Consider the following 13,318-nt stretch of genomic DNA (forward strand, 5'->3'; position numbering starts at 1 on the left):
CATACTGAAAGATAACTGGAAGGATACAGCCAGTTTCACCTGCTGTAAGGTAACAGGAAAGATAAATGCAACAAAAACAAAACAAATTTATTATATCCTAACTAGAGACATACTGTTTGACTGAAAACTTCCCCAACAGCTCTTTTTCTGAGGGGAAGGGCTAGAAATTAGTAATTTGCTTACTAGCATAAGAACGACTTTCTACATGATGTGCTAAGAAAGCTTGGAAGCAAATGTAAAAGAGAATAGATTTCTCTTCAGGTGAATCAAAGATGTTTAATGTCATGCTTATTTGCTGTCTGAAGTGATTACACTTTTCACAATTTCCTTACCCCCAATAGCACAGAATCTCACAGTGGAGGAAGCACAGATTACATTCATTTGCCTATTTGTTTATGCATACTAGAGATGGTTTGGTGTATACGTAAATGTATTTTAAATGCTTTGCATGGAGTAGGTGTTCAGTAAATATTTGTTGGGACAGTAGTGTGACATAATTTAAAAAGCCAAAACATCAACAATAACTCCCATATCAATCTCTACACCCGAATCCAAAAATCAATTTCTACTAAAATGAGACTTGCAATAGTCAACCTCTGTAGAGTGGTGTTGATGAATACATGAGATAACCTAGGTCAAGGGCTGGCTGAGTACTCAGGCCATAGGCAGCGTGGGGTCCGGCTGTGGTGGTTAGGATTAAATGAGTAACACTTGTTGGACATTACTATCTAGCACATGACAATCTCAATGAGATCATTTTCCTGTTACTATTATTATTGTTAGTTCCCTTTCTTTCCCTCAAATGAAGAATCATTCAGTGTTAAAATGTGGTTCTTTTTTCACTGAAAAGGATTCTTTTTCATTTCTTAATAGAAAGTAATTTGGGTGGGTATTATTTAAAGTAAACTAACTCATTTTGCTTTATTTTCAGATTACATGGAAACATGTAGCTCTCTACTTTAGGAATATGACCAAACACAAGCTGGGCATAAACACATGTGATAGGGAGCACTGAAGTACTGTTAAAGTGCAAAATTCTGCACATGGCACTGGACCATGCATTATTGCAATTTCACCTTAATATTGTATCGTGAAAATAATGTAGTGAATGAGTACTTTGTAATTCATCATTAAATCCATACAATGATTCAAATGAATTAAAATATGTGAATTTTAGCTCTTTTAAATTAGATTTTTTTAAGTGTTTTAAACCAGTGATTTTTATTATTGTTTCTTTTTCTATTCATTCCAACCTACCTTTTCTAAAGTATACTATGTACTGTAAGTAAATAATATAAATGTATTATAAATATAAATGTATTTATATATACATATAAATTATACACACACACACACATATATACACACACACATATACACACACACAAATATCTCAAGGTTCACCTTGGCTACTGATATTTTCAGTTATTCTTAGAACTAGCAATTGACATGCTTTTAAACATTTCTTTCATATTCTTCTAGTCGAACTTTCTATCTGTGCAGTTTCTTGACTGTAAGATGGGTACTTTTAAACTAGCTAAATGCAATTTACGAAGGTCACCAATTTATAATATGGCCATGGCCTTTTCAGATCATCAGGTAGAAGCCTAAGTTAAGTATTGTGGCCTGGAATACAGCTCTCCAGATCTTTGGAGAGAATACAATTATTAAAAAGATATAATTTTGTATAATGCAATAAGAGAACAAGTGGGAGAATATGGAGTCTGGCCTCTGTGTAAGCTCTTCAGAAAGCTTTGTTTACCACACAGAGAAAGCGCAGGGCGGGTCATACGAGAGCACAACAACCAGCTGTGTGCAGCCAGCTGGTTTCCTGCCCCGTGGACCAGTGTTCATAGTGTGAGGGAGTAAAAAATAATTTTCTGTCTACACTTCTGAGTTCTTGGCTGAGGCCCTAGTAATAAAGGACAGATTAACAAGAGAGAACCAAACAGATTATTAACATGCATCCCTCGTGTATACCTGAGAGATAGCGGAGAAAAATAAGTAACCCAAAGAAGTGGCTTAGAATTTAGGCTTAAATGCCATCTTAATAGGGAAAGGGGAGGGGAAGGTAGGCCTCTTAGGGGAGAGTAAAGATTTTTACTGAAGATGAATGGGCCCTTAGAAGAATAGATGGGAGGTGAAGGTGGGCCCTTAGAAGAATAGATGGGAGGTGAAGGTGGGCCCTTAGAAGAATAGATGGGAGGTGAAGGTGGGCCCTTAGAAGAATAGTTGGGAGGTGAAGGTGGGCCCTTAGAAGAATAGATGGGAGGTGAAGGTGGGCCCTTAGAAGAATAGTTGGGAGGTGAAGGTGGGCCCTTAGAAGAATAGATGGGAGGTGAAGGTGGGCCCTTAGAAGAATAGATGGGAGGTGAAGGTGGGCCCTTAGAAGAATAGATGGGAGGTGAAGGTGGGCCCTTAGAAGAATAGATGGGAGGTGAAGGTGGGCCCTTAGAAGAATAGATGGGAGGTGTGATAGTTTGGACAAAGTGTGTCTGGGTGTGGTGTCACCTTCTAGTCTCCTCTCCCATGACAAGACTTAATCTTCCCTGGTTGATGAAACTCCTGGGTGGGGGGGGGGGACCTGTGACAACTGAATTTTTGTTTGTCATCTTCACTGCTGCGTCTGTAGCTTCTAGAAAGATGCCTTGTGAGTAGAAAGTGCTAAACTGACTTTTATTTAATATACGAATAAACATGATGGTATTTATGCTTTGGGAATATGTGTTGAGACTAAGCAATAGAGGCAAGAAATAAGTCAGAAGGCAGAAAACTTTAATCTTGCTATGATACATTCTAAAACAGAATGCTGACAATAAGGACTGATACAAACAGATATATGTGGAAAATATGAAAAATAAATAAAGATGGAGCTATATGCTCCCCACCTCCCAAAAAAGAGACATAGGATCTTCGCATCAATAAAATTCTTTGTTTTTTAAGTACAGTGACTTAAAATATTGTGCTATTATCCATAGAATCAGAGACACGGGGACGAATAAATAGCTCAATTGTACAGACTTAAATGAATTCAGAAGCTTCCGAATTTACAGTGCTGGAGATTATATTTGAAGTTCAAATTAGAGATATGTTTTTAAGTATCATTGTCTCAAGAGTACCCCCCTACCATCCCTGAGATATCATCTGATCCATTAAGGACATGAAAAAGCTACAGCTTTCCAATTCACAAATGGAAAAAATATGTCCACAATTGTATATTATTTTGAATCTCATATAATTCCATTCACTCTCACCATGTTCCCTAAATATGTTTCCAATTGCCTGAAGTCTATGCTTTCTAAATATATTCATCCATCCATAGAGTCAACAAATATTTATTGAGTTATTTAATGAAGGCCATGGATGTAATAGTAATATACTAAATGGCATCTTTATGATTCCTAAACTGTCCCCTTTTCTGAGTTAATATAAAAATCAATTTGATTTCAGCTGAATCAACAATAAAGGTACCAGTAGAATGCCTAGCATGGAGCAGGTATTCAGTAAAAGTGGGTATTAATTTCAATTTATCATTGATAGCATATCTAGCTCTGTGTTTGGTGCTAGGGTGACTATAAAAGAATTCTAAGCAAAGGCATTTATTGTGAGTGTAAAGCAGGAAAAATAATTTCCCCTCTACCCTTATGCATTCTTGGCTGAGAATCTTGTAATAAAAAACAGATTAACAAGAGAAAAAACAAACAGAATTTTATTAAAATGTATCCCTCCTGCATGCCCGAGAGATGCCCAGGGAAATAATTCAAAGAAGTGGCTTAGAATTCAGGCTTAAATACCACCTTAATAGGGAAAGAAGAAGGAAATATAGGTCTCTTAGGGGAGAGTAAATGACGTTTAGGAAATATGAATGAGCCCTTAGAAGAATAGATGGGAGGTGTGAATAGTTTGTGACAAAGTGGGTCTGGGTGTAATGTCATTTCTAGTCTCCTGTCCGGTGACACGAGTCAATTTGCCCTGGTTGATGCAACTCCTGGGGAGGGGATTTACGACAACTGAGTTCCTTTTGCTAAATCCATCTATAGGCAGGGAAGGGGAGTTCAGAGCAATCCTCTCCCTGTATTTGCTGTTTTTCAAGTGCCAGTAGCTCAAAAGAATCAATGTGCCAAAGTGGCATATTTGGGGGTGGCATATTCTGCTACCCTTCCTCAGCTAAGACAAGAAACAACAATAAAACAACTGAAAAGGAAAGGAATACAACACATACATCATCACCAAAGCTCCTCAGCTGAGAAGAATAACCAGTTAATCTTATTTAGTTTTCTAATACCAGCACTGAAAAGAGCCTGATTTGTGGTGTATAAACTAAAATCAGAGTGTCATCAGTCCATTTCTCTTTCCAATTTTCACCCCTGGTGGACAGACAGGTTATACTCACAATCTAGGTGTGCCTGACCAAGGTTAGTATGAGTAATGATGGACGAAGCATTCACCTCTTCTCCTAGCCCATGCTCTCCCGAGTGGCTCCTACTGAGATTCCACAGAGGGAGAGTCGGAGGATCAGGGCCAACCCTCAGGCGGCATCTCCCCAGCACTGATGGAGATATCTGTCCACACAGGTCCCACTTCATGATGACTATTCAGGCTTCTTTCTACACCCTTCCTTCATGGTCTGCATTTCCTCTCTGCCACTAACTTGTTATATCAAAAATGGGCCCTATCTTTTTCCCCCACTTTAAAACAAAAATTCAAGAGATTTGAAATCTAATTATTGGCCCAGTGGCTTTGTCTTCATCCAGGTGGTGAACATTTAGTTATGCTGGGGATAAAACCTTTGTTTTGACGAGATCATGTGGATCTTTACAAAGTCATCTTTAATTCATTTAAAGCAGTACATTCTAAATTAAAATATATTCTCCATGAATCTTCTCTTTTCCTCATCTCCAAAACTGAGCTTAACCTCAAGCAGAACACATTTCTTAAGAGCTCATTACACATCAGAGAATTTTACCAAAAAACAGAACAAAACAAAACAAAGAAACCCCAAATTTGACTATGCTATAAATAATTTAAATTAATGTAGTAAAATGTAACTACGTTTGTGAAAGTGGGAAAAAAGTGACTTTCAATAGAATAAGTATTTTGAAATTTGTTTGCAAGATTTTTCACAACCAGTGGTGCTTTCCAATTAATCATCAAGGCTGTGGAAGCCATACTTTATCTTTCTTGTTCTCTTGAAGTTTTTCTGCTTGCTGTTAGAAAAAAAGCCAATAAGCCTTACTCTTTCTCCTATTCTCTTTCTTACTATTGCCCTTTAAACATGTTTTCCTGTTGATCCTTATTGCTTTAAATATTATGGGCTTTCTCGTTGCCCAGTTAAGCTCTCCAGCCATGTTTCTGGCAAATTTGTGTTTCCTTAAAGATTTTTCCCTTTCCTCCTGCTGTGCATGTGTAGCAGTGCTTTCCTATGGGCTTCTCATGCATGCAATCTTAGTGTGAACGATGCTCACAACCACCTATGTTGTTTATTGTTTTTTAAAATTAATTTATCCTTGGCTGCATTGGGTCTTCGTTGCTGCACCAGGGCTTTCTCTAGTTGCGGTGAGCAGGGGCTACTCTTCGTTGCGGCGCATGGGCTTCTCATTGTGGTGGCTTCTCTTGTAGAGCACGGGCTCTAGGCAGATGGGCTTCAGTAGTTGTGGCACGCGGGCTCAGTAGTTGTGGCTCGCGGGCTCTAGAGCACAGGCTCAGTGGTTGCAGTGCACAGGCTTAGTTGGTCCACGGCATGTGGGATATTCCCGGAACAGGAATCGAACCCGTGTCCCCTGCATTGGCAGGTTTATTCTTAACCACCGCGCCACCAGGGAAATCCCATACCTGTGTTGTTTCATCTCTTGGTGATGATACAACTCTGAGTGGGCAAAAGACTTCCCAGCCTCCTTCAAAATCACTTTAATGGCTAAGATTTTCTGTTAAAAGCACATGAGGGGGTCTGAGAATTGAGTGACTTTATTGTTAGGAACCTAAATCTAAGTCTGTGACTGAATAAATGCCAAAAATTGTGATGGAGTTTTCATCCAATTAAATACTGGAAAAGTATTTTCTATGTAAAAGTGCTTCATTTTAGAGTACATGAAATATGCAAAAATAAGCTCAGAATGATGACTGGGTCATTCTCTGTAAACGTCCACATTTTTCTAAAATTTTTATTCGTTTGGGAATGTGTTGCCCTTTTAATGTCTGTTCAGGTTTCTTTTTACTGTCAGCCTTGGCTGGAGTCCTCTTCTATTTCATCTCAAGAGGTAGCTCCGTTTGACTGAGATATCTTTCATCTTTCTTGAAATTCAGTTGCTAGGCTGCTACTTTTCCAGGCTATAAAATCTGACTACAGCATTTTCCATAAACCAACTGGAAAAAAAATTCATTCCAAATGGACATTTTTCTTAAATAGAAATTTTTAACTGCCGTCTTCTTGGAATGTGCCTTTGAGAATTAAGTATCACAGGTAGGGGCGAGTTTCAGTTGCCATGGTAAGTGGACTTTATTGTTTTCAGACTCTCTCAACATTAGTAGCTGTTTAGAGACTCATTTTCTGGGAACAGAAAACAAAATGCCTTTCTGCTGTGTAAAGTTAATGCCGTATAATTTGGACACTTCAAGCATCTAGTGTTTTAAATGATATTTCCAGCATGTCTTTTAAAATGAATTCCAATATAAATACTTATACGGCACTGAAGGAGGGGACCACTAGCTAAAAGGTGGAAGATCAGTTTCTTAAATGAGGATTTTTACTGTTTAAAAGGAAAGGGAAACTTTAGCATTCTACTTTTCTCCTCCCACGTTGCTCTTATATAAGTCAGTGTAACGTTCATTTGAGAGCAGAGGGCACTGGGGGAGAGGAAGGCTAAGTGGCTTGCCCTAGGATGTACAGAATAGAATGGCCAGACTGGGATTACAGGTTGGCACGTAAATCTGAGACTGCACTTGCTGTGCCCATTCCTTGTCTGAACAAATAACAGACAATTGCAGTGTTAAATCTAACATGATCAACACTTAATGAGCAGTGACACCAACATGATTTACCACTTCTCCTGGAATCTAAGATATTCCCAGTGAGGAAGTTAAGGGGTTTTGGAACTGAGATTCAATTTTTATGGTCACAACGCTGTTGCATATTGCTACTTGAATGTGCCAAGTGTTAGCTCTGTAATCAGAAATTAAAAGCAATTTCCCAAATTATCTAGCTTACTTTCCAGGAGACACATGCTTCTCTTTTATATTCATATTTCCCATAACAGGGAACACAGGGAACAGGTCTGAGCAAAACTGAGATTCTTAATTTATATTTTAATTTTAAGGAATGAAATAGTGAGTTAAACAAATAATCTGCCATTTCCTTCCAGTCTGTGTGCTTACATCTCTGTGTTATAGCCAGTATTGATGTGAGTAGTATTATAATAGTGTTAAATGTGGTATCTTAAAAACAATTACATCAATTATACGATTTGAAATATAAAATTAGGTTCTCTTTACACCTTTGTCATCAGATTGACAATGTAGTGGTAAAATCTGGACTGGAGAGAACAGGTTCTCAATACCTGGGCTTGAACTAACTTTCTAATGTCCTCATGCTTTTGGGTAAAGTCCGAGAGTCCTTTTTCTATTCTTAGTAAAACTCAGATTTAAAAAAAAGTGATGACTTACAATTCACTTCCGTACTTCTCAGTTCTCACTGCCATATTTAAGTTGTTCAGACCCCCCCCACCCCCCCCCGCCGTTAGGATCATAAGGATACAAACGTGAGCGGGTCACTTGATTATCCTTTCAGACAATATTTCTTCCTTACAAAACATAAAACAGAGCATTCCATTAATAGCTTTTATTTTGACCCTTAATTTAGCCATGGCAATGTAAAACAATTATCTCAGACGTTGTAATCTCTTTTAACCTCTTCTTTTCTTCTAGTCTCACAAATATTAAGACATGTCGAATTTGCTTTAGCCTTTCCTGTCTAACTAGAGAGATGCCACGTCTAATTATATTCACAAACGCCCTCCTTTCTCTACTCCCAATTTTAGAAAATAAATAATAAAACCTTACTTAAAGAGAGGAAAGACTGCAGGGATGGAAAGGAGAAGACGGTACTTATACCCATGAGCATTCTAGGTCTTATACAGTGAAATCCAAATGGAGCAAGTTTGTAGTGATGGAGCCTCTGTTTAAGTGGGCTGTGGAGCAGGTGAGTCTCAGTGCCACACGTCCCAGAGCCAGGCACCTGCAAACTCTAACCACGGTGCAGCTACCTTCAGTTTTGCATATACTGATGTGAGTCAGAATACTAGTGCATGACTAAGACCAAGAACTCTTCTCATTGGATTATGATCATTATAACCTGTCTACTTTATTCCCACCTTGTAAAGCCCAGCTGCCTGGCTGATCTCCTGTCATTGTCACTAGTTCCTTGGCCACCACACCTCTGAGAATGCAGAACTTGTCTCTGTATCCCAGATTTCACCTCGACTATTGGTCCCATATTAAGTAACCTCATTGCTTTTCCATTTTCTCTCTCATATCCTTCACATAAACTCACACTGGTCCCTGATTTAATACTCCAACATCTGACTTCATATTCTCATCTGAAATCCCATTCCTTTGCTCTTCTCTACCCCTCAGAAACTGTCTATACTCTCTCCACTTCCTCATATTTCATTTTCTGTTTAGCCCACTCTAATTCGGCCTTCAGATAAATCTTCAAAGATCTCCTTTAACTTTCTTTATAGAAGATTTCCATCCTTTTAATTTCATCTTAGGGGTCACTTCCTTGGTGAGGCATTCTCTTTCTACCACTTTCAAAGTAGTTTCCCACGCCCCCATTATATCACCATGCCTATTATCTTCATAGCGTCTATCACTATTTAATATTTTATTGCTTATATCATGAATCCATTATATTGTATTTATCATCTTCAGAACATATTACTATTTGATATGTTATTTTCTATATACACATAATTTTTTACGTTATTGGTTTATTGTGTTTTCCATAACTATGTGAAATTCATGAGTGCAGCAAACTTGAACTCTACCTGCACATAGTTGTCACTAAAAACATATTTTGTCGAATGAAGACTAGAGTCTCAAATACTGTGCCTTGCTCTGAGTATTTATACAAAATACCGAAATCATGATGCCAGGCAGATTGGAATATTTATAACGTTACCTTGGCTTTAGTATTTTGTACTGTTGTCCCCTTCTGTGAGGCAGGGGAGTAGTAGCCAATGGACTCTGATGCTTTAGTTAATTTTTCTCCCATTCCATCCAGCTCAGTAGACTTTACCAGAATTCTCCAGAGCTAGATTATTAGTGATGAATCATGTTTAGGTCATTAGTGATTAATGAATGATTAATTCATTCTCTTCTAGTATTTACACACTAAGTTATTAAATTTACTGAACAAAATAACCCTTTCTGAAAACCAGATTTTCCATACCTCTGGAGAAAAATGTTGAAAAGTTCACAAGGTCTAGAAAGTGCAAAGTCCAGAATTAAATCAGCCCTTCCCTGAATGACAAGAGGATACAAATAAATGCATTTATCTTAACGTGAATGCTGATAAACATCTGGATCCAAGAAGGCTGAAGACTTCCTCAACCTTAGCTAAGAAAGACTGTGTTTTAGAAGTTACTTGACTCTAACGAATGCTTTTAAACATAAAATCTAGTATGAAATAGAACTGCAAAACTAAGATGAAGGAAGTCCTAATTATTTTAAGTAATAACCAATAATAGGGGTAGTCACAACCTTGAAAACGAAAAGAATTGCAAAGCAATAATTTTGAGAATGTTGAATTTATATTTCAGAAGGAAGTAGAGAGGACTAACCAGAGAGACAGCACAGTGATATATATTCTCTCAGGAAATCTTGGCCGTTTCTCTTTCAGGAAGTTTACTTAGCTCTTCTGAGAAAATAAGTATATCTGCAAGTGTACATTTGTTACATTCCTTTAGAATGACAATAAACACTTAAACAATTTTCTATTTTGTTTATGGAATTCTCATAATGCCAAGGGAACCAAGATATTTCAGAATATGTTTAATACTTGAAAATGGGTCAGCATTTAACATTTCAGGCGAAGGTTGTAAAAGTTTCAAATATAGGGTAGTTTGCTTAATCTCTTAAGCATTGTATGTTGTTCTCTACAGAGCACTGTAACCACTGTGAACGCATTTGTGATCTTGAAAAACACTCAGGTCTGTGAGACTTAAGAAAGAAGGAAATTTTTAAAGAAAACTCTATAGTCTTGTTGCAGCTTGGATATTCTGAAGTATTTTGTGATGAACAACATATATAAAGTAAAAATGTTAAACTCATCTTTATTTAAGAAAATATCATTGAATTCCTTGAGGTGCTAAAATAGTTTTAATTAAATAACAGAATTTTTGTTTTCTTGGCAACTTTTTCTCTTGGCTTTTTGTTATGCTATTTGCTTTTTCAAATTGTTAGAGGCATTTGATATATTTACTGAATTTCTGATGCTTTACCAAAAAAAATCAATTCTATTGTTGAAAGCCCATTTTGTTTGTAATGTGTGTTTGTTTTATTTCAGATACTTATTCAGTTCTCATTTCTTTTCTAAGGCATGTTAATCTCACCTTCATGTCTAAACAGAATTTGTAGAAATAGAATATTCTAAAAAGGAAGTTTGCTTTAATATGAGATTAAAGACAATGCATGGTCTGAATAGTCACAGCATTTTGCTTGTGACTTCAGAGACCAGCTATACCAGGCAAGGTCTCTTCCTTGTCAGCTGGACATAATCAGGTTTCTGGGCTCTTTTGCTCCACTCTCACGTCCATACTCTTCCTCTTTTGAAGCACATGGCTCTTCCTTTTTCTTCCCTTTAACTGTGGTGGTCCTTAGAGTTCCCTTTATCGTCTTCCTATAATGTAGTTTCTACTTTGTAATAATAGCCATTGTCAGAACTATAAAATCTCCACCGGAATCTCCAGGCAAAGTCAATTCCTGTGGTATTCTGTCACCTGTTGTATAACTTTACGTTTTGTAGCAGTTAGTAAGTTACACATCTCCACTCCAAATTGGAATTAAGGTCTAAAGCTTTAGGGCTACTTTCAAGAAAATATTAAATATTAATTTAAATAATAACAATGACAATAAAGAAAAAGGTAATTTTTTATATTATGAAAGAATTTGTTCTTAATCATCTAATAGTATTAGCTCTTCTAATACATTTTAAATTATAATTTAACATATGAAACTATTTTTATTTTCTTACATATAATATATGTCACTCATAAAAAATTGGAGCGATAATATTTAACAGTGCATTAATACAATTTGAAGTTATAGCTCTAAAATAAAAAGAAAAATGGGAGAAAGCCAAATAACTTGGGTATTTTGCATTTCTCAGTATATAGTTCAACATTTTATTTAGTGTAGGGTTAAGTCAGTTAACACCATAAGTTAATAATCTTACATTATATATTTTGTACTACTTAATAAGTAATTTAAATTCTTTGTTATGTTGTTTTTATCATTGCATAATTCAGCATTATTTCTGTTGGTGTATTAATTATTAATTGCATGCACAAGAAATCTGAGAAAAACCTAAAAAGAAAAAAAGAACAATTATTGTTCTATAGAAAATCATATTTTATAAAATTTAAAGTTTCCATCCTTCAGTTAATGAATATATTATTATGAAAATTGTATACCCAGTACATATGCCTTGACATTTCTTATCCATATTTTTAGGTTTTATCAGATAGTAAATAATGCATTTGCTCTTTGAAAGAACTAATTTAGAACCTAAATTTATATACTACCATAGAATACCATCTCCTCTTTTCCAATACTGACTTCTGCTGATATCATTGTATTATGTTACAGGATAGTAAATATGCTGTTTGTTCTTTCAGAGATCAATCTTATACTGATAACTCATTGAAATACAACTAAAATAAATAACATTCTAAATAAAAGTTTTGATTAAATAGTTATATCTATATAATTCTAAATAAAAGTGATTTTCTTTCCATAGGTTTTTGCAAACACACTGACATTTTATTAAAACATATACACTGAGCTCCTTATATCCTGCTCTTTGTTTTGTTTTTGCGGTACGCGGGCCTCTCACTGCTGTGGCCTCTCCCGTTGCGGAGCACAGGCTCCGGACGCGCAGGCTCAGTGGCCATGGCTCACGGGCCTAGCTGCTCTGCGGCATGTGGGATCTTCCCGGACCGGGGCGCGAACCCGTGTCCCCTGCATCGGCAGGCGGACTCTCAACCACTGTGCCACCAGGGAAGCCCTATCCTGCATTTTTAAAGTCACAAAAAATGTGGTACAGTTGGCCTCTGTCTACTCCGAAGAACAGATAAAGTCCATTCCAAGAGTAGCATGGCTGTGCATACAGTTACTGGGCTTTAGACAAATGGAAGTATTGCTGAGAATCTTCACAGACTCCTGAGAGCAAAGGTCAATGTTAGGATTGGACAAACCCCGCTGAAAATGATACACATCTTAGAGATGTAACAGGTAGTTAAATAGCTTTGAAAAGCAAAACTAGTGATAAGCATTTGAGGGGTTTTATAACATTTCAATTCATTTTAATTAAATAAATAAATTTTAATTACTCATCAATAATTGTGTGAGCACTCACCATTATTCTTAGATATCTTGTGCCTTTTGATTTTAAAAAATCTTTGGTTTTATTTTTGAATACTTCTTTTCTTTCTTTCTTTTTTTTTTTTTTTTTCAGATGACACGAGAACAGTACATACTAGCAACACAACAAAATAACCTGCCAAGGGCTGAGAATGCACAACTTTACCCAGTGGGAATTTATGGATGGCGAAAGAGGTGCTTATACTTCTTTGTCCTTCTGCTGTTGGTTACCATGATAGTTAACTTAGCCATGACAATTTGGATATTGAAAGTGATGAACTTCACCGTGGTAAGTACCACCATGATTTTATATCTGTTGCCTTTGGTTCAAAGAACATATAGCTTTATTATTTTTTTAATTGACAGTTATTCATCTTAATCTTTACATGTTTGCCTTGAAATTTCAAAGACTGTCATATATTATTTTATGACTGCATTCAATAGGTAATCATGATACATATATTTTACTACCTGCCATTTGAGTGTGGGGAATTTAGATCATGAGACAGCACAGCACATTGATTTATTAGGAAGCTAGAAAACTTTTAATCAATAAGCATAAAGCATTGTTTGCTAAACCTGGGAATCTAAAAAATGAGTCTGCCTTTAGAAGTGATATTTCATGTTAAAATTAATATAGGAAATCACAAGTTCCTTTGAAATACTTTATACAGAATATTTA

The 13,318-nt window shown here is 36.4% G+C and overlaps 1 protein-coding gene across 3 annotated transcripts in view; it reads left to right on the forward strand.

The window, feature by feature from the left end:
• SGCZ (sarcoglycan zeta) overlaps positions 1-13,318 on the forward strand; it is a gene marked incomplete at both ends in the record, with an annotated part of 909,187 nt that overhangs the window by 572,189 nt on the left and 323,680 nt on the right. For all 3 annotated transcript variants that reach the window (XM_082863702.1, XM_082863704.1, XM_082863703.1), the window contains one exon: positions 12,731-12,925. In XM_082863702.1, coding sequence (XP_082719828.1) covers positions 12,731-12,925 — 195 coding nt within the window. The remainder of the gene's footprint in view (positions 1-12,730; positions 12,926-13,318) is intronic.

The sequence above is a fragment of the Leucopleurus acutus genome (assembly GCF_964270905.1).
Source record: "Leucopleurus acutus genome assembly, chromosome: 21".
NCBI classification, from domain to species: domain Eukaryota; kingdom Metazoa; phylum Chordata; class Mammalia; order Artiodactyla; family Delphinidae; genus Leucopleurus; species Leucopleurus acutus.